We start from the raw sequence: 21,596 nt of genomic DNA, 5'->3' as shown, positions 1-21,596 counted from the left end.
GATGAAGAAAGAAGATATGAAAAGTTTAACATATTTGTTATAGATGAGAATCCATAAGGAGAATGATCAAATTATATTGATACTGATGATGCTAAAAAATATTAAAATTTAGCTGATAATGCTACTAATGTGTAATTGATGTCGTAGTTAATTTTGAAATGTTATTTTTTTATCAGACTTAAAACTTTTGTTATATGAATTAATTTTATTTTATTTTTTTAGACCCAATAAGATGTGTAATAACTTTGTTAGGATTTTAAATATATTTTTTAATATTAATTAAAAAATTAAAAAATAATTAGGGTTGAGGCCTTAAGGATTGGCCTTTCAACCTTAAAGGTTAAGGTCGGATTGTTAAAAATAAAATTCTGAAATATAATCAAATTTAAAAAGATTAATTTATTTAAACTTTCGCTCTTAAAAGACTGATTTTTTTGAGTCAGGCTAATTTTAATTTATACTTCTAAGAGTCATCACTTACGTGTATTGTAGCGGAAAAGAATGTTTCTGGGCCATTGGGCCATGTTCAAAAACTGTCAGGGTCTAATTGAGCTTTAGTAAACTTTTGGTGGAAAGGGAATTCCAGAACAGGCCCTACTTGAGGTTACGTGGAGGGTTTTGGTTGAGGCACTGGAGGTTAGCTGATGAGTGATGTTTCTAGAAAGTAGTGGCCTTCGTTTTGTTTTTAAAGCTTTGTTTTATTTAATAAAATCCTCCTTATTTTGTCAGAAGCTCCTCAGAACCTAAAGCCTTGTCAAGTTGCCAAATTGAATTGGGTATTTTTCCATGGGCCCAACTCCCAACCTGATTGGGTTCCTTCATTGATTTGATATCCTGGTATTGCACATATCTATCCAAACAGTTAACTATTTGCAACATGCCAACTTGGCTGTTATTTTACATTGATCTTATTATATCACTCTCTCTCACCTCTCTCTTCATTTCATTATTAATATCACGTTTGTTTATTGTTATGTCTGCTTGAATCATTATAAGGCGAACATGTCACTAAAGTTTTAATTAATTGACCTTTTCTGTCACACCCCCCACCCCGATATGATTTATTCAGAGGTTTCTAATATTATCAGAGTAGTGTATAAAAAATGTAGCAAACAATTTCAGATGAAAATTTATCAAAGATGATCCAAATTAAATTTGCCAGTACAATGTTAAAGAACATGTAAATGTTACGATATCGTGGTTCTAGACATAAATATCTATAACCTCGGGATATTTTCACGTCTAGCGATGTTGAGTTTGTCGGTGAGAGAGAGAGAGAGAGCCATTTTCATGCTTCCGCGTAATTAATTAAAATCTAAAGCTAAGTTCAACTAATAATACATGTACGATATACACTGCAATTACTTTTCTTAATTTGATCATATATAGTACTTGGCATATATAAATAAAGGGCAGTCAGTGGGTGGGATCAAGTGAACTGCGCTGGCTGAGTATATAGATGGCAGATGGCACGGGTTAGGGAAAGTGTTAAGTAAAACCGAAGAATTGATCAAAATATTCTGCAAATCTCCACCTGAAATCAAGACACAGTAAAAAGTCAGAGCTTAATTATTCTTCTACTGCTGCAAGACTCGTACGTCGATCGTGGTAGTGCATTGAAAGAATAACATTTGCAAGTTGAAGTAGGAGCAACCGCTCTCCCATCAATTAATCTACGAACAGTTGGGACGAGGAATCTCCCTCATCTGATTTGTCTCTAACATTTTTCTAATTAGTCTTGTTTGAATTTTTCTTCGGAAGGAATAGGGATCTCGAGCGCTAGGAGTACTGTCAAACGAGGATGGATTAGTCACGGAGATAATTCAAAAGGATATATAAAAGAAAATCAAGTTGGTGAAAGATGGCAGGAATAGATAAAAGAAAAAGGATAAAGGATAAAGGACAACAAAGAAAGTCAAAAGAGGACATAAAATCAGTGATTTAAAAATCAAATTGAATTAAGAACTGGCTCTAATTCGGTTGACCTTTTAAATCAATCACAAAAAAACTTGTCATGGCAAAACCGGTTAAAACTAGACCGGTTTCTTTTAAAATGATTTGAATTAATTAAAAATTTAAAAAAATAATTAAACCAAACAACAATTAAGAATAATTAATATTAATCATATATTCATCAACAATATATTATTTTACCAAGTATTTATTAATATTTTTTTGAAAAATATAAACATTTGCATATATTTTTTATTTATTTATGATACATAAATTTAAAATATATTAATTTAATATTAACCAATTTAATCATAATTTAACCACAATAATGAATTAAGAACTAGCTTGATTTCTAATTTTTAAAACCTTATTTAAAATCAATCATTCGAAAAGTTGTTGCGAGTAAATTGAATGGTGAAAACCAACAACCCTTTTACCCTCTCCGGCTTTAATTTAACCCAATCGCATGCAATGGACGATTGAAGTTGATATATAATAATATATGCCCTACTTGATCGGTGAAATTATGATATTAACCTCGCAGAACTTTCTAGATGCATTGCAGTCCACAGTTCATGCACAAGATCAATAATTAATAATTTCGACTTTTTTTCCCTTCTGCTGAAACTAGGCATAGTTAATTTGTTTGAATACCGCTGATTCCAGACAGATTCCTCATGGAAAAAAAAAATAATGAAAGATTTAGTCCTTCAAATTTGTGTCAATTATCAATTTAATCTTTTAAATTTAATTTCTATTAATTTGATCTCTTATATTTTGTTGAAATTATCATGTGAGTCCTTTAAGTTTTAAAACATAAATTAATTCTTAAAATAATTTAACATGTAAAGTATATTGATAACTTAGTTAAATGAAAATAAGTTAACTCTCAAATATTATTCAATTTTAATTAATATAATAATTTGCATTGTGTTTTGTTCTTTTATTTTTTAAAATTATATAGCCTAGCAATTTTTTCCTATCTAAATGATTGTATTTTTTTTATTAATTTATATGGCTGCCATCAATATTCTGTTATCCATGTCAGCAAATTTTAATAGCATAAACTCCTTTTTAAACAAAATAAACTTAAAGAACTAAATTAATAAGAATTAAAGTTGAGAGAGTAAATTATCTAAAATAATTTTGAGGGATTAGAAGTCAAAAGTAACACCGGAGCTGGTGTTACATTAATAATCTACAGCACACTGCTCTCTGAACGGTGTGCAAGTCCTTTAATTTCTCTGTGTGCGAGTGTGTGTATGTTTTAAAAATATCTTGTTAACCAAGACATCAGCAACGGAAATGGACGAGATCTTTAATTTTATATAAAAAAAAACTCATTGTATTATGATTATGGCGTTCGAATAATATAACTCGATCGTCATATGCCCAGAGAAAAAGTTCAGAAAATTTTATTGACATATTGACACGCATGGTGGTATATTAGTAATGCGCGTGTGAGGAATTAGCAGTTGCGTGGATTGAATAATAATTACCAGGATTGGGAGTGTGAGTATTAAAAGGGGCCGGGTTCCAGGTTCCCACACACCTTGACCATATGCTCGTAGTTCTGTTTATAACTTTAGCTTAATTAATTTGGTAGGTACGTATTATCTCCTCCGGGGCATGCAAACAGAGACATAAGAAACAACGATGCATAAGGATCTATGGAAACAAAAAGTGGTACTTAGCTTGCAGTATGATTTATTCGTGCATGTGCCAAAAGCTCATTATGACGCATGCAAACGCCGCATGTACATAAATAAAACCATTTACGATTAAACCTTAAACGGACCTGGAGGAAATTATTAAAGGAGTGAAATCTACACATAGCTCTCCCGCAATAATATGCCAACATGCCATATGCGTACATGTTACAGTGTCCGTAGAGGAAAATTCAAAGGGATTCACTATGCCATTATCTGTACATATAGCGGGGGATATTGTTCTTTTTTTTTTTTTTTCAACTGATCTTTTAGGTCGAAGATTAAACAAACAGGAAGGGAATTATTCAACTTTAATCAAATGTTGACGTATAAGGGAATACTTATCGTGATCTCTCGTTCTTAATTTACCCTCGTGCTCTTTGCCCCGTTCTCTATTCGGCGTCGATATATGTTTGAAAAGTTGAATGGATGGATATATTACCCATGCGCGCGCGCTTGCACATATTTATATTTAATTTAATTATGAGAGTTTTCACGCGAATAAAAATTTCCACATCTGAATTATGCGTGTGACGTGGTACTTTTGTGTATTAAAAGAACAGACAGTGGATCACACTGACACATGAACTGCTGCTTCACATTTAAAGAAATAATGCTTATATTGTTAATTCCTCTCTGATAAACAAGAGACTTGAAATCAATGATGAATTTAGAGGATGAGAAATAAGAAGAAGCAAGGGCATTTGGAAGCAGTACTGGGAATACTAATAAGGAGATTAAAGAGAGGCGGAGAAATTAAAAACGCAAGGGAAAGGGGTTGTTGGAAAATGAAGCACGTAAAGAAATAACAGCAGATAGGCAAGTAGGAATAATATAATATGAAAACGCAAGCTGCCATGATAATAATGACATAAAAACAAGGAAAAGGGGCAAAGTTGTAGATTGAAATAAAGAAAAAGGAGGGAATGGCGAAAGCAGGTCCAAATACAGTTGCAAGTTGAGCATCCACTTGCAAAATAAGTGCCGCGGAAGCTATAGCTTGTAAGCTAATCTCCTCAATATATCATTTCAAGTCTCAACCACCACCGGCGGCGGCACCACCATAAACAAATGCAACAAACCCTCCCTCCGTCGGCCCCTCTAACCCCGAACCCAAAACTAATTCAACTTGGACTACAAAAATATTTACTCCCAACCTCATACAGTACCGTCTCCTTTGCTTTCGTTTATAATATATACCATACGGCCACTCCTTTTAACCCCAACCCAATCCATCCAATCCGCCTCTCGCTTCCCACACTTCACTATACTCAAAATGCAATCTTCCCCGCAACTTCACTGCTTCAATCCCGCCACCGTCTCCAACGCCTTCATCTGCCCCAAACACCACCGTCTCTTCCTTCCCATCTCCTCCGCTCAACTCAGCCTCCCGCTTCCAGAAACCACCACTTGCCGCCATGCCCACTTAGTGGGGCCCGACCAGTGCTGCTCCGTCGTCATCCAGTCCATCGACGCCCCTGTCGACACCGTCTGGTCCGTGGTCCGTCGTTTCGACAATCCCCAGGCCTACAAGCACTTCGTGAAGAGCTGCCGGGTCATCGTGGGCGACGGCATTCGCGTGGGGACGCTCCGCGAGGTCCGCGTGGTCTCCGGACTTCCCGCCGTGTCCAGCACCGAGCGGTTAGACATCCTGGATGACGAGCAGCACGTCCTCAGCTTCAGCGTCGTCGGCGGAGATCATCGCCTGCGGAACTACCGTTCCGTCACTACCCTGCACGCCGTCGAAACCGGGACGCTCGTCATCGAATCGTACGAGGTGGACGTCCCTCAGGGTAACACCAAGGAAGAGACCTGCGTCTTCGTCGACACGATAGTGCGATGCAATTTGCAGTCTCTGGCTCAGATCGCGGAGACTATGGCCGCGAAGGACCACAAAGAGAAATAGCGACTGTCCCGGTGAATATATATACTCAATATAAGTGACGATTCCTTCTTTGTTTCTCCTTCTTTGACATCTTATTCGTTCTTGTCGTGCGTGCTTCGGGTCTTTTTGTTTTCCAACACGGTTCGGATCTTGTATGTCAGAAGACATCCATGACCTGAAACCCGTATTTGGGAATTAATGGGTAGATCGTTAGAATTTTTGCAAGGCTCTCGATCAGACGGAAAGGGTTGAATTTGAAAGTATATATCTATATATGATAATTGAGTGATATATGTGTGTTCATATATATATATATATATATAATTCTATATTCTTTTTTTTGGTTCAAACCATTCTTTCTGATCGAGGCTATCTTGCTGGTCATTCTTGTAGTAGCATTGAACGTGGGATACCTTTGTAGCCGTCCGTTAAATTAAAAGTTCTTTTTAGGATAAGTGGCTCAAAAGGATTTTGTTGCATTGTCGGCCTATCCAGTTGTTAATTTTTCGGTGTTGCGCTCGTGTCATGTGGTCGTATTAGTTTTTAAAATGCTTATATAACGAGATGAAGAATGCAATAAGACTTTGAGAATTTTAATTTTGTGCGTATATTTGGCGACGGATGACGATCGTATCCATCTTTGAAAGTGCGTCGAAACGAAACGAAATGTAGCAGATATGAACATACAGCACAGCTCGAGAAAGCGCTGTGTAAAGTTTAAAACAGTAGCAGTCAACGAGAGATCCATTAAAGTCACCGAAGTAAGCGAGAATGTTATAGAGTTGATGGATCCACTGTGTGATTGATAATTCATTGTTTATCAAACACTCGGTTATTACAACATCGACTCATTTAATATTGAGATTTTGGATTTTGTAAATTTCAAGCACCGAATGAGAAGAACCTCGAATGCACAGTGTTTGATGTCACGCACAGCGCAACAAGAAAAAGAATGAGCGGCCATTGGTTGATTTGGATATACATTGATTTTATGACAATTTGTTAAGATGTAAAAGAACTAGTGGTTTTAGCTTAGATTCTAGCATCGTATAAGATAAAAATATGCATCATGTGTTGCCATTCACACACACACGGAAAGAACCCATCGAAGTCTTGCTGGGAGCATTAATTGCTGTGGAAGGGATGAGGTTTTATTTTTATCCTTTGATCCTTGAGCACGGGAATCGTTGCCTGACGATGGCGTTGCTTTGTGCAGTCTACAAGTTGCACCGAAACTTCCAATAGTAATTTTCCAATCCGATAAATATTGTCGTGATTATATATTTGCGTATGACGGTATGAGTGAAGGAAGAGATATCCGACATAAATGAGAATAAATAAAATAAGCGAGGGAAGAGAGAAGAGGAAAGATATTCGGTGGAAAATCCATGCACGGAGAGTGGGAACGTATAGAAAAAAGAATAAAATTAAGGTGGAGGATAGTGATAAGATGGAGATTATGACAGCAATTAATAATTACACATCAAATATTTGAAAGATGGCAGAGTTAGGGGTGGAAATAAGACAAATTCTTATTAAAAGCCTTTGCTCTGGTTTACTTAAGGCCTATCTTAATTAGCCTGTTTACTCTAGATTCTGGTATTTAATTAGGCTGCCTATTTAGTTAAATAAGTTAAGTCTAGTTTTTTCAAGGCCCAATCAATGGGCCTAATCTACGAATCTAGCAGGTTGGTCTAGTTACATATATACATATATACGTACATATAATGTAATACATCAGACATACATTAGTTTCACGATTTAATTTTTAATCAATTTATATTTTTTATTTTCAGTTATGTTTTCAATCAAATTAAACTTATCTATTAATTTTGATATTATTACTTTATTATTGTATTATAGTTGATAAGTTTTTTTAATTATTATATATTGTGATTGAGACATTTAAAGTTAAAATACGAGCTTATTTAAAAAATAAATTTTTAAGTTAGGCAGGGCTTTAAAAAGGTTCAAATTTGAGTCATTAAAAAAAATTTATATAAGTTTTAGGCCAAGCTCAAGCATATGATTTATCACACAAGTTTAGACTTATTTAACCTATTTTCAACCTTAGACAGAATCAACGTCTGAAATGCAACTTGCGCAGGCTTAACTCAACTTGTTACGTAAACAAAGTCAAGTTGTTAATCTCTGGCCCCCTCATTATTATTCTTTCACTTTTTTTCTGGGTGATGCATTTTATTATTATTACAACTAATTAATTAAGAACAATATGAGTTGTCAGGTGGAAGAATAGCAACTTGGCTTGCAAGTGGGCAAGGAAACGTACGTGTATGATCACCCTCTTGCCCTTTGCATTGTTTGCTCAACTTTTAGAAATTAGAATATAAAAAGAAACCATACATTGCCCCCCGTTTCCGTTCTTCCCCCTCATATTTCATTTTACATTATACGACTTGAATCGCGTCCATTTTTTTGCCTCCTTCTCCGATCCAACCGGCCACGAGCTTGTTTCCCTTTTACTTTCATTTTAAAAATATTATTTGTTTCAGACAATGAGGTCGTCTTTATTATTAATTAGCTCCGTAACCACCAGAGAAAATTAAAGCTGCTTTCGAATAGTCGCAGGCAAATCTTTCTGCTTAAAAAAAAATTAAAATTTTTATTTTGTTACACATTAACGGAATGCCAAAACAGCTTGCGGTCGTTCAATCAGTGAAAATTATGTTGTAGCTTTTCTTTGCATGGTAATAGTCCATCTTCTTATCTGCTCACGCGTCGCTGGGATCAAAATTTTCAGTCATGGTTTTAAAAGGAAATAAAGCCTTCGCTCGAAATCACGGCTTCGAAAATAAATATCAAATTGAAGACCATGCCGACCATCCTTTCGTGAAATCCACCATCCACTTTCTTTCTCGTACATTTGGAATTATATAGACTTGGATGGCAGAGGTAAATAATAAAAAATTAATAACGGACACGTCCAGTTAATTAGCTCCATATGTATGCTCCCGGGGCAGTCCAGTTGAGCAGATCCAAAAAACCCTCGTCTGGGGGACAAAATATCAGTGCGCTTGAATATATGACTACACTGTTTAAATAATTAACCCTAATGAGATCGAAACCAGAAGTCAATATATATCTCAATGAGTCTTGTAGTAGGCGTCCCTCGATAATCAGTCACCTCTTGACAGCACTTCAAATATAGCTCTTCTTGTTTTTTCCCCCCGTAAAGAGTATAGTTCGGTTTTTCTTTCCTGGCTAAGCTTCTTCTATGAATACCACAATGTACGTACAGACACGCACGGCGACGTGGATGATTGAATTTTCTAAGAACCGGCTGATAGCTGCTTTGAGCAAAACCAGAGCTTCGAAAATGATTCGCACGGATGCATGAGATCCTCAGAAACATCTTCCACTCTAAGATATTTGGGGGAGAAAAAGGAGGATTTGAAATTTTTTTCCCGGCCGCCAGAAAGGAATATCGTAAAATACCGACCCACGCGGAGGAGGAAATGGATACAGTGCACGTGCTTAAAAAATATGTGCTTGATGATCGTCAAACATGTATGATGTATACAATCTCGGAACCATACATATGGATACACAAGGACGTATTTAATTTGAGAAAAAGGCAAAATGGAAAACTGAGAAAGGATAAAGAGGAGCGATTTTAGTTCGGAAGAAATAAAGGGGAGGGTGCTTTCCGAAACTGAAGCTTCGCGTGTCAATTGGGGATATGGTTTGCTTACTCTTTGGGTTATTGGAAATGGAATATGGAAAAGAGGCGCAGCGACAATGGAGGAGCTCTGGTCCAGGTTCTGCTTTGAAGGGCACAAAAAGAAGGGGTGAGGCAAGCGCTGAGGCGGGGAGACGATGATTTCAGAAAGGGCCCACCGGATCGTCACAGAATTTTCTCGGGGGACCTCGTACTGTTCTTGCTCGTGCCATGCAATGTATCCATGGCGTACGTGTGCGTGGCGTGCCATGTAATGGACTGGGATTTAAATTCGATAATTATATTTAATATAGTTATTAAATTTTTGTATTATTTAAATTATTAAAATTAAATTAATAATTCTAAATTCAGACTCCTAATAAAATAAATAAATGAATTTATTTCAACCATTAATACAAACTTCAACTACTGAGATAATACAAGTATTTAGTATTTACAGTTATCAAATCCAAATTTGATAAACTCATTAAAAGAAACACATACAGAGAGAAAAGGGTGGGGGGTCATTCAGTTGAATTTGATGTTTATTTAATACGAGCGGGCTTTTGTCGTCGTCATTCGTTTTGTTGGTGGTCGGGTTGGGATGATATAGCATTATATCTACGCCATCAAAATCAGCCGCGGTGGCCCTTCGTTTTCTTTTAAATTCCCGTCCTCTTGTTGGATCCGGAGAAAGTATTATAGCACAAGAAATATATATAAATTAATAATTAATAATTAATAATATAAAAGGTTGAGTTAAAAGTTCCATTTAGGTCTCCTCAATTGCGGAGGGGCCTATAATAGTATTAGTTTGTGAACTGTGACATTTAGGTCTCCTCAATTGCTCAATTGTTCAAAGGAGGAGAGGGGTAGGGGTTGATACAACACAAGACACCGTAAGGCTTGTTGACCGGTAAACCACGCCCCTATCTCTGCATTCATATTCTCGTTGAGCAATTTTTATTTTTTTCGGTTGGGCTGAATCAATTGAGAAAATCTAAATGGGTTTAGAAATTTGGGCTTTAGTTGGGCCAAGAATCCCAATTTGGCACGAGCAATTGAACACTTTACAGCGAACCGAACGTAACGCCCATTTAGTAAGGTGCAGTTAGTACGGGAAGCGAGACTAATAGGAATAATGCATTGCATTCTTGTGTTACCAAAAAGAAAAAAAAAAAAAAAAAGAGGCAAAGCGTAGGTGAAGACAAGGAAGGGGTCAAGGATAAAAGAGCTTGGCAAAAAGGAGGTGGTTCCAAGTATCTTGGAGGCCAGGCAAACACCAGTGGACGCAATCCGCGTAGCTGACGGGGTTGGCTAGCTGCTCTGCAGTCAAGGGGCTCCACTGCTTCTTGTAAATGGAAGTGTGCGCGTCTTTCCTGTAACTCGACAGCTGCGTTATGTTCAGGAACGTTATCGGCACCCTCGTCCTCCTCAGCACCTCCCCTATCACTTGCATTATGCTCTTCCTGCAATCTGATCCCCAGTACGTGGCATTCTCTATCATCCTCGTCTCGTTGTAGCAGTTCCCTCCTTCTCTTCCTCCCCAGTCTATGCTCCTGTCTCCGCGTCACAGCCATTTTGCCCAAGCGTGCGTCAGTGCAGACATTACAAAGTTGTTCAGTTCTCGACTGTCAAGTGAGTGTGTGTGTGTGTGTGTGTTATCCATACTGCCACTCACTTGCCATGAGAAGGAGACATGCTGGTGAAGAACACTCTGGTCTTCTTCGGGTCCATATTCAGCCTCACCCACCTCAGCATACTTTTCATGGCCATGCGATACGCATCCTCTGTTGGCACCTCCACTATCTCTTTCGCTTCATCGTCAAATGATCCCAGCCTGCCCATTTTTCACACCATCGTTTTAGTTCCGGTTCCTTCTCTCTGCAAATCAGAAACTGCGATTGGCATGTTAAAACGGAAAAAGAGAAAACGTACAAGATCTTCATCTTCAAGCCTGTCATCCACCAGAGATAGGTATTGAACACCAGAATGTCTACACCTTTCCAATTGCGACCGTGCTTGTTGATCGAACCTTTTCTCACGATCCTATCGGATATCCTGTGGACGACGGCGTTGTCGGAGTTGGATTCCAGAAGGAATGGCGCCCAGTAGAACTCTATGGTGGCATTGTATTCCTTATCAAATGTGAATCACACAGAGAGTAATTCTTAGATGAAGAAGCAGAAGAGGAGGAATCAAGGTTGAAGCAAGAGATTGAGAGGATAAAATGAAACGGTACCTTGGCAGTGAAGACGGTGAGGGAGTCAAAGGTTTCCATGGACTTGGCATCCTCGGGAATGAGTCGATGGAGAAGGCAGACCAGAGAGACATACTGACCCCTGTTCAAAGAATCTCCGACGAACATCATCCTCTTGCCGCGAAGCGTTTCCAGCATCAAACTCGCATTGAATCTGCACAATGAGGTTGCTTTCGATAACAGAGACTTATTAAAGGAAGAGGGAGCGAGGTTAGGAAGCACGTACTCGGGAAGATCGCAGGCGTGAGGCTGCCACCTCCAAAACTGATAATCCTTGTCGGGGCGTCCGTGTGCCTGACAAGTCAACTGAGGCTGTATGTAGGGACACTCCCACTCCTTGTAGAGAGGCCGGTTAGCCTCGTCCCGAACCCACCTCCCGCTGAACACGTCGCACCCTTCCTCTGTTTTCCCTATCGCAAACGGAAGCTTTTGCCTTTTCACTCTCTCTTCGCAACCCCGCCATTGAGGATCACAACCCATTTCAGATTGACAAGTATAATATGTTGGGAAGGACTAAATTTAGAATGGAAGTGTGAACTGACCGGGTGAGGAGAAGAAGGCGTGAGGGTTGGGGTAGAGTTGTAGCTGCTGGCCGAAGATGCAGATGAAGTCCTCGCCATAGAGTATGGCGACGAAGAAAATGAAAACCAAGAGGGTGAAGAGGTAGGGAGAGAAGCAAGCCTTGTTCCTTAGAAGAGAGGACGGAGACGGAGACAGTGAGAAGGGCGTCTTCATTTCATTCGCATCCACTGTCGCTTTTCGACCCTGCCACCTCTTCCTCCTCTGTCAATTAATATACAACACTCATTCTCATTCATACCTCCATTATAATTTTTTGCCCTTTTAATATATTAACAAGTTTTATAGGTGAAATGAATCAGTGACGAGTGGTAATTGCAAATAAATAATTGAGCCTACATTGCACCCAAGCTAAGCAACCATCAAAACACGTTGGGTTAAAAGGGGGAAAACACGGTACCATATCGTGTATACTTTCGATTAAGCAAGTCATCCTCTCACTGTCATCTATCATTCACTTGCTTATTTTCCAAATAAGTTCACAAGTCATTATACCAATCAAGATAATATAAAATTCCACTGTTCAGGGGTTATAAATAACGAAACTTGTTAATGCATGTCTAATCAAGAGATAAATATGCGAAAAATGTATTATATGCAAACATATGCACGTTTACATGTTAGTCAATGAAATATTTTATTTATTCATTTTGTGTGAGTGAGAATAAAATCTCTATAAGTATACTCGTGTCAAGTAATTAATTTCCTTCTGCTTTCCTGAGAGAGACAGCAAGAGTTGGAAGTCATGAACATAATAAAAGAAAGATAAAGGGTATGGTGGATTGCGAACGATCAAGATGATGTGATGGTGCAAGAGGGAGGAGGAGGACAGCCTGGCTTGGCTTCAAAGCTAAGGTTGAGGAGTAAGATTGCGAACCATAATCACTTTGCCTTTTTGTCATATAAAATCATTGTACCAACTAAACCCATAAAAAAAGTTTCAACCAGAGGGACCATTATTAATTTATGATACATATGGTTTTGAGGGAAGCTAATTAGAGAGGCGCATTAGTTCACCCTTTGCTTTCATTTGGAAATTAAATTTCCTTACTTTAATATTCATCCACACATACGACACAGCATTTACATTATTGGTATGCGTGCCTGGACATCCAAAAAGTGCTAAAGCGATGCGCCAACTATATAAACTTGTGTACTAAACTAATCTCCACCTAATTAAATATTTTTTAGCTTTACAATATTTCTATATTTGTAGTCAATCTACCCGATTCTTCTCTTTGCAGTAGCCACCACTACCCGCCATACCCAACTATACAGATCACTTATGGTGTTTATGTTGTTAGATAAACAACTTAATCAGTAATCTATTTGTAACATTAAAATAATCAGACTTTTTTTTTTGTTTATTACAAAGACTTAAAAAATGAATTATACTTCCTTCGATCTTTTTTTTAAGATCCTTTTAATCACTTTCATGAGATTATAGAAATTAGTTGAAATAGTTAAATGTAAAAAAAAAAAAAATTAACAACGTTTCCAAACAACCCTTTGATTGCTATGATAAGGATTTTTCACAAAATTTATTACGAATAATTGATTAAATTTTGCAGAGTTATATTAAGGATCAATAGATATGGTCTTATAAATAAGACACGACCGAACACTATTTATAACCCATTCATGAATGATCTAACTTAAAATTTATACTTTTTATAGATATATCGATAGTGTCCAGTGGAAGAGGATGTAGTCCTTAGTTCGTCTTAGCAATAGCTTTTCATGAGGCGTGTGTCTAAACAAATGGCTGATGTAGGTTCAATTTTTTTTTGTCTTGCCATAGCAAAAACTTCTTTATTTGTTTGTTTGTTTGTTTTTTTCCCTTTAGAAAGAAGGAATACCAAAGAAGAAGAAGAAGAATAGAACCGGTTGATTGGGACTAACCGAAGTCTTTGACTATGTTCTTGGTCCCCATATCCTACGGCTTGTATGGGATCTAAAATGTTTATCCTTTTTTTTTTATTCGTTGGCCATCCACAAACGATCACGATCACCTAATCACTTGAAAGGATTTAATTAATTCACCCTCACCGCAATTGAAATATATCAACTACTAGATAAGAAATTCTTGTATAAATCATGTACACCATGTTATTTATGCCCTTTGATTTAGATGAAAAATGGTTTGTTTTTCATGATATGTAAATTTAGATACTTAATACTTATTACATCCTTATAATCGTTATTTCTTCATGTTTTCCTAATTCAGGATTATAAAACACATTTCATATCTGCAAAATATTTTTTTCCCAACTTCATTCTCATTTTATTTCATTTTATTATGTGTCGCACTTCAGCACTTGAGGCGTCAAGATAAGCACAATCCTTCAAATCCAATCTGTTCATAAATTAACCATATCAACTTAAGCAGCTTAGCAGGAAACTGGAGGGAAAGTCAACAAAGGCAAAGAAACGATCATTTTAGACAAGCCGTATTCACTCAAATGCCACTTGAGATTGTCATCATAACTCTGCTATTATACCAATTTCCCCATAAAATTACATTCAAGAATTTCTTAATTTTCTCAATTCCTTCTTCCACTTTCTCTCTCTGAAAAAAAAAATTAAGGGGGGATAGAAGGATGTGAAAGCACCAAATTCATGGGGTAAAGAGTCAAGGCAAGAGGCATAGATTTCAAGGTTCTGTCCCAAAGGATGCATCTGGATCTGACCAGCGGGGTATCTGAAAAGCGACTTATTTGCACTTCTCTGCAGAACCATCGTGCACATACGCGATGGTCCGTAATGAATCCAGAACGATTTAAAAAAAAAAAAAAAATCGCCCTCAGAAGTTCACAGGAGAATATGAGCTCCGGTAACCTTGAGAAGGTCCCTTAAACTTCCTCACCAAAGAAGCACAAAGAGCCTGCGAAGACAAAGTACAAAACCATAATTATAGAACAGACTTCAACTCCGCCAAGTCAGTATGAGCTTTGTTCATCCCGTATTCCCTCTGATGTCAGATTTAAAAAGCTGATCTTGAAAGTATTGAAGTGGAGAATACCTGGGTTCTTCGGGGCAAGGTTGACCAGAAGTCCAAATTGGGGATGACCTGAAATACAGGGGAAATAAAATTATAGTTCAGTCCAAATTACGGTAAAGAACCATAAAAAGTTGCTCGCTCTGATAAGCATTATAAACAATTATTGTATTGCAATTCTCACCGACAGATCGTAATCCAAAAAAGTAAGCAATGATAGTTAACTTTACCAACACAGATAACAGATGACAGATGACAACAAATATGAAATCAGTAAACCCCTACAAGACAGAACTAATGCATCCTCAGATAAAGATTCACCCTCAAAAAAACAGTACCATCACATTATGATGATTTAAGTGGAGTCTTTTTCCGGAATCATGCATTGCTAGCAGACAGTTAATGTGGGGGAACAAGATATGTGATGATTTAAATTAACTCTTCCAAGATCTTTTGCTCCTCATGCGTATGAACTAGACCAGAGACATGGCCGGTGGGAAAAAAAGAACTAGACCAGAGACAACCGATTTCATGAGAACTAAGCATGCCAACAAAAGTTAGGACTTAATCACAAAGTAGTAGGAGAATTCACCAACCAAGATATAATTACCACTAGGCATACAGCAACAAGTAGGACAAGTGAGAAACATACATCTATACCACGAATCCCAAGGAAGAAATGCCGATAAACTATGCCAGCCAGTAGATATACTCCACAAAGGCATAAGACACTGAAATGAGATGAGCCAAACAATCAAAATAAAACTAACATTGACCAAATAAAAGAAATTTGTAGCAATTAAAAGTATTGGGTGAGAAGGTAGAATCCTCACGTGGTTATTAAGGTGACAAACCACCCCCACCCTTTTTCATGAACATTTAAGATAACGGCACATCCAGATGGATGCTTCAGCTCTGCAGCCTGCTTAAGAAAAAAGGTTATTAACATATAAAACAGCTAAATCACTGTAAACCATTGAATTTAATAAAGTCATACAAGAGGATTATTTGAATAAGGAACAATCAGATGATACCAAATTTCATCTTCAAATCTCCACTTTTAGCTCTTGCACAATCATCGTTTTTATTTCTCAAGCCATGCTTAGCACATTTTAATGAAGGGAATGAAAGATTAATTTATTATTATTTATACTAGAGTGCTTCCAAGATAAATAGACAAGAAATCACAAGATTCATACCCACTAATTCAAAATGGACAACCATGTCAATTTGATAAAAATTATGAAGTTATTATAACCTACTAGTAAGCTAGATAAATGGAACCATGCAACAATATCAATCATGTTATTCTTGATGATACAAAGAGTACATATTCAATATGGTCCAGATTTTCGACAATTGCCATTGATTTTCCATTTCTAATCTTAGGACTTTTATGAAATAGCAAATGCACTTTATTCCACACATGGTTACAAAAAGAGAGAGCGTTAAAAATTCTCCATAAAATAGAATTAAATAACAATCAAGGAACCTAAAAATAGAAAATCCCTAAACAGAGTACTCACATAGTTACAGGTCCCTAATCTCTCCAGAGAGCGCGGTCCCTGTAAGCAGAAGATTCAAAATGAGACATATTTCTGAAGCACAAAATACAAAAGATTTCAATTTATTCAACAAAAACTGAAATAGACGGGGGAAAAAATTACTTGAACACCATTTGAGCAGCATAGCACAGACACCGACAGCGAACAATTTAGATTAGGGCTATTGCTTGACATCTTAACAATGACACCACTGTCGGGATTTTTCTTATCTGCCATGAGAATAGCATTAAAACCGTGAATGCATAACAGCTTTTATTTTTTTTTGGCCATCATGAATGCACAATAGCTATGCTCACAATTAGTGATTCAGTTCAAATGAACAGCAATGCAATGAAACACAGAAAGACAAGCACCAACCAAGCAGTAAAAATTACATTAAGGCACCATCTGAAGTAAATAAAACTAAAAGGAAGAAAAAGTGAGGAGCATTGAGCTTACCAAATATATCAATATCTATTTTTGGGCCCCGTCCTATGGTTGTGCATACATGATAACCTGCATTAATCACACTGTTAAGAAAAGATGGACTCCCACCTAGTACCAGTTAAAATTCCATTAACAGAAATACAAACTAAATGCCCTATATGATATGTTCTTTAATTAAAAGAATTAACAAGAATTATAGTAAGTAAAGACATCATTTTAATTCCAATTCTCAATTTCTCACAACCCACAGACTTGGCCAACTGATGGTGAGGTAACTCTACATGAGTACATTCAAAACCTAAACCAACTTCATTCTGATTCCGACATCCGAAGTAAATCCATTTTCCAAATAACTTCTGCAAAGCAAAAATAAGTCTTTCACTTCATGCATGGAAACATTAAATAAGGTAAACAAGTAACTACATATAGATGTTGATGAAACCCAAAACCAGATGACACGAATGACCTTCAGCTATGTAACACAATGAATTATAGAATCCTATCACATTCAAAGGAATCAATGAGGATTGGTTTACAGCAGCGGAACATAATCAGCAGTAAAAGGAAGATAACAGAGAACAAAAGAAAATGCTCCCTGGCATTCAAACGGCTAGAGAAGTCTCCTCTTGCTATCTTAATTCTTGCCTCCTTCTCACTAAACCCTCCCCCACCAAAAAAAAAAAAAAAAATTCTCACATATCCCCTATCAATGGCCCTACCTCTCTCTCACCCTTTCACAATCCACACCTCACAACCCAAGTAAGTCAGTCTTGGCCCATTAGGGTCCCAACAGATGTGAGGCTAAAGGTTCTTTGTACAATACAGATAGCATGCAGAGGGAAGAACATAATTGTCAATTTTTCCGGTTAGAAGTTATCAAGAGCCAGTTTGTACAAACATCTAATGTTTTCATGGGGCACCGCCAATTAACAGAATGACTTTCATTAGCAGCAAAATCTATTGACCTGTACTGAGAGAACATCTACTAACAACAAAAGTAGAGTATGAATTAGCTAGATTACTTTTTCCTCAATGGGGGGTCTTTCGTAAGTTAAGAAAAAATTTTCTAGTAATAGGTGAAATTTAGTGGCAAGGTAAAGCATTTCATTTATTCATTGAATCATATAATTCCATTAATGATGTATAACAAGCTGCCCTTGCAACAACCGCTAGAAGATACTAGACACATCTAATTTCATGGAGGCAAACATAAGTATTTACAGTTACAGCATGTCACAAGTTCTACCTCCAATGTTGTTTGCCACAAGTCCAGTGCAATCCATTCCACACCGAATAGGCCCTCCACAATCCTATGTCATGCAATGAAGCAATCAAATAAGTAAACAATTTTGTGAAAATATAGAACAAAATAATAACTATCAAAACAAGCAAAGGAAGGCTTTGAATGTTCCATCATGTAAAACCAAAAACAGTCCATGAATTCTGCATGACAACGAGGACCTTTTTTGTAAAAAGAAAAAGAAAAAAGCCAGGACTTTCAAAAGCGACAAGAATGTTAATATTGTTCTTACTGTGAGTAGTCAGTATTATGGTCCACCATTTCACCTCAACTCAGAGGAACAGATCAACACACTGTTTTGTCTAGGAAAAAAAACTGGATAGACTTATTTGAATCAGTTAAAGTTGATAGAATCATAATTTACCAGCATAATCTAGCATATCAGTACAATATGATGCCAAAGCATGCTTAAAGCTTATTTACAAGGTAACTAATCTAATAATTTTCTATCGTAAGTATTAAGTAGCATGCCTTTATTGTTATTTGTTGCTGGCTTCTTACTCTAAGTGCATATTCATAGGAAAGGAAGTATGAATGTGTTGAAGCTTCATATAAACAAAGGGTTCGCTACTTATTAACTCAACTGTCAAAAATCATTTTTACTCCAGACGTCTTCAAGGAAGCTAAGAAGCATGGATATTTTTACTCCATAAGAGGGTGAGCAAGACATACAAGGCATTATTAAATATTATATCAATCTAGCAAAGGATGGAAAATACAAAATCAAGATAACTATAGGCCAGTCTATCAAGTTTGACGCATAAAATAGCTTGGACTGTGAAGTGAAGCATTTACCCAGCAGTCAACACATGTAGGAGGGTCATGATTGAAAATCATCCCATCACAAAGCTGCACCAAACAACCAAGAACCCAAAAAAAAAAAAAAACTCAATTATAGCTAGGCATGAAACACACAAAAGGTCAGTATTGCTGATGAAAAAGAAAACATTATGTTTGAAATGTGCATCTCTTCATAGACAATCCAAGTATAGTGTTTCACCTTGCATTTACCGCAATGACAATTCAGCCATTGCAGTTGTAGGAGCGTGCATAAAAAATAAGCATGGTGCTATTTACAAAGTCAGTGTGCTAGAGCCCCAAAGGAAGGGAGAGAGAAAAATCTCTTTTGTCATATTACTAGTTATGGCTGAAGATGATAGATATAGTAAAAGTACAATTGCTGACAACTGAGAGCAAGTTTGGTAAGCATAATAGAGTGGGATGAAAATAAACATGCAAAGGGAAAAAAGTGATTTTATAGTTTGGAAATGCCCTTTAAGTCCTTAAATGAAAAATAAAACTAATAATAGCAAAAGAAGGTAAGTAATGACAACAAGAGTATAATAGACTTTATGTATATCTATTTTTGTGCAATGAAGAGAAACAGATTTATTTTCCCAAAAGCTATTACTAATCAACCTTACTGAAATCAAAGAATTAAGTGTGACCTGATGAAGCCAACCTGAAACCATAGGATGGTCTCGTTTGCTGCCACTTTGTAATATCTACAAGCAAAAATAAATGAGTGAGTGAGTGAGTGAAAGAAATTCGTTACCAGAAACATATCAATTAAATTAGACTCCTGGTACATAGCCCTGTACAAAAATATTGCATGTTAAAATTGAGATCAATACAGTGACAGTCTTTTCCCCACAGTGATAGAAGCAGTCTATCATTTGAAGTGCTAACATTGAGTAATCACCCAGAAAGAGAAGAAACAAAGTCTAGACATAATTTCCAACACCCGCCACACAATTAAGTTTCAGTACTATTAGCTCCTTTGAAATTTAAAGCCACTTAAAAGGTTATATTGCTACGTTACTTATGCAGTACCGAGGATTTTTCTACATTTAATTTAGCCAATTGGAGCAAAAATCAACGGAGAATGGTATATATTTAAAAAAAAAAAAAACACCGGTTCGTCAAAGCAACAAATATAAGATTCGTATAAATAAACTCCCCAAAACGACAAACAGCAGGGATACATTAAACCACACCAAATCAATAGCAATGAAACGTATATTGGACAATATAAATCGAGGATTTCGCCCAGATCAAGCCAAAAAAAAAACAGAGAGAGAAAATAGAGGGGCGGAAGGCGCACCCATCTTCACTGCGAACGCCGTGGGGGAAGTCCCGCACAGGAGAAGTCAAGGTATAGTTATAAATCCTGTTTCCATCATGAAAACTGAAGTCGCAGGCTGCAAGGGCGAAGTTAAGAGACCCAACTCGGTGTAAAATCGCAACAAGAGGAATAAGCCATTTCAGAATTTTTTGTTCACCTATCATTCTCTTCACTCAAGAACTATCTCATACTGGTAATCACAATATGTTCGCAGGGCAATCTCAGATGTAGACTAAAGTGTACTCTTGTTTTGGCTAAAGCGGAGAAGAGAATGCCCAGACACGGATAATTTGATTAATGAGCAACGGAAGAAGGACGAGCCCAAACGTGACGAACGAGAAAGAAAGTTCCATCACTTTCACTAGGTTCAGGGTACGCTAGTTCCCGTTATTCGCTCAACGCCTCGTGGCTTTAGTAAAATACTTCAGACGCCCCTCCAAGAAATTTTTAAAAAATTGTAGACAGGTCCAGGCCAATTTTATTCTAAGCATGGCTGGGATATTAAACGTGATCAACTTTCTTCAATGGTAATTCAAATCTTGATTCATAACTTTGTCAAGTAGTAGCTTTTTCTATTAAGTCAAATCCTAGTTGATTATATTTAGGTAAAATAATAATAAAATTTTTAAAAAAATTAGTGACAGTTAAATTCTTAACAAAAAATTTTGTGCAATAAATTATATTCTCTCCGATCCTATTTATAAGGCAGAAAGAAAAGAATTTTTTTAATTTTATTCATAAATCATGTTATTAAATTTTTATTATAAGTTTTCTCTTTTAATCTAAATTGAATGTTGGGAAGAAAAAATATATTATTAAAATATATATTTAATAGGGATAAAGTTAAAAATTTATTAAATTTTAAAATAAAGTTAATAAATTTTAAGTTTTTTTTATGTTGGTAAAATATGTTAAAAATAACTTATAAATAAGACCAGAGGAATAAATATCAATTTAAACAATAATAAATAAAAATTTAAATTGTAAACTAATTATTATATTTAGAATTTAAATATTATATTTATAATTAAAATTTTTAAATTTATAAATATTTGAATCAATATTTATAATTAATTTTTTTAAAAATTTTTATCAGAAATTTAATTATCATTATTTT

At 36.3% G+C, this 21,596-nt stretch overlaps 3 protein-coding genes across 6 annotated transcripts; 1 reads left to right on the top strand and 2 right to left on the bottom strand.

The window, feature by feature from the left end:
* The first annotated feature begins 4,617 nt into the window (after positions 1-4,617).
* LOC129294140 (abscisic acid receptor PYL4-like) lies at positions 4,618-5,836 on the top strand. Its single transcript, XM_054932286.1, has one exon. It carries the CDS (start codon positions 4,939-4,941, stop codon positions 5,566-5,568), a length of 630 nt encoding a protein of 209 aa, XP_054788261.1. The 5' UTR covers positions 4,618-4,938; the 3' UTR covers positions 5,569-5,836.
* A 4,399-nt stretch (positions 5,837-10,235) lies between these two features.
* LOC129294643 (protein trichome birefringence-like 33) lies at positions 10,236-12,316 on the bottom strand. Its single transcript, XM_054933090.1, has 6 exons — positions 12,029-12,316; positions 11,713-11,932; positions 11,469-11,640; positions 11,165-11,364; positions 10,908-11,066; positions 10,236-10,785 (listed from the first exon to the last, which is right to left on the bottom strand). The coding sequence occupies exons 1-6, from the start codon at positions 12,219-12,221 to the stop codon at positions 10,446-10,448; spliced, it is 1,284 nt and encodes a 427-aa protein (XP_054789065.1). The 5' UTR covers positions 12,222-12,316; the 3' UTR covers positions 10,236-10,445.
* Positions 12,317-14,540: 2,224 nt separating this feature from the next.
* On the bottom strand, positions 14,541-20,866 carry LOC129294780 (uncharacterized). Of its 4 annotated transcripts, XM_054933270.1 has the most exons (12): positions 20,637-20,866; positions 20,459-20,555; positions 19,817-19,859; positions 19,150-19,203; positions 18,301-18,364; positions 17,067-17,123; positions 16,731-16,837; positions 16,590-16,628; positions 15,897-15,985; positions 15,674-15,794; positions 15,088-15,135; positions 14,541-14,949 (listed from the first exon to the last, which is right to left on the bottom strand). In XM_054933270.1, the coding sequence occupies exons 1-12, from the start codon at positions 20,641-20,643 to the stop codon at positions 14,869-14,871; spliced, it is 807 nt and encodes a 268-aa protein (XP_054789245.1). In that variant the 5' UTR covers positions 20,644-20,866; the 3' UTR covers positions 14,541-14,868. The 4 variants fall into 4 exon arrangements, with proteins under 4 accessions (XP_054789245.1, XP_054789243.1, XP_054789244.1 ...); XM_054933268.1 differs by having other exon boundaries at positions 20,459-20,865; XM_054933269.1 differs by having other exon boundaries at positions 15,716-15,794; positions 20,459-20,862.
* Between the last annotated feature and the right edge of the window lie 730 nt (positions 20,867-21,596).

The sequence above is a fragment of the Prosopis cineraria genome, unplaced genomic scaffold, assembly GCF_029017545.1.
Source record: "Prosopis cineraria cultivar Desert tree isolate PC_DT_omini unplaced genomic scaffold, ASM2901754v1 PC15, whole genome shotgun sequence".
NCBI classification, from domain to species: Eukaryota; Viridiplantae; Streptophyta; class Magnoliopsida; order Fabales; family Fabaceae; genus Prosopis; species Prosopis cineraria.
The sequence above is the reverse complement of the archived record's forward strand: the minus strand, read 5'-3'. Positions and strand labels throughout refer to the sequence as shown.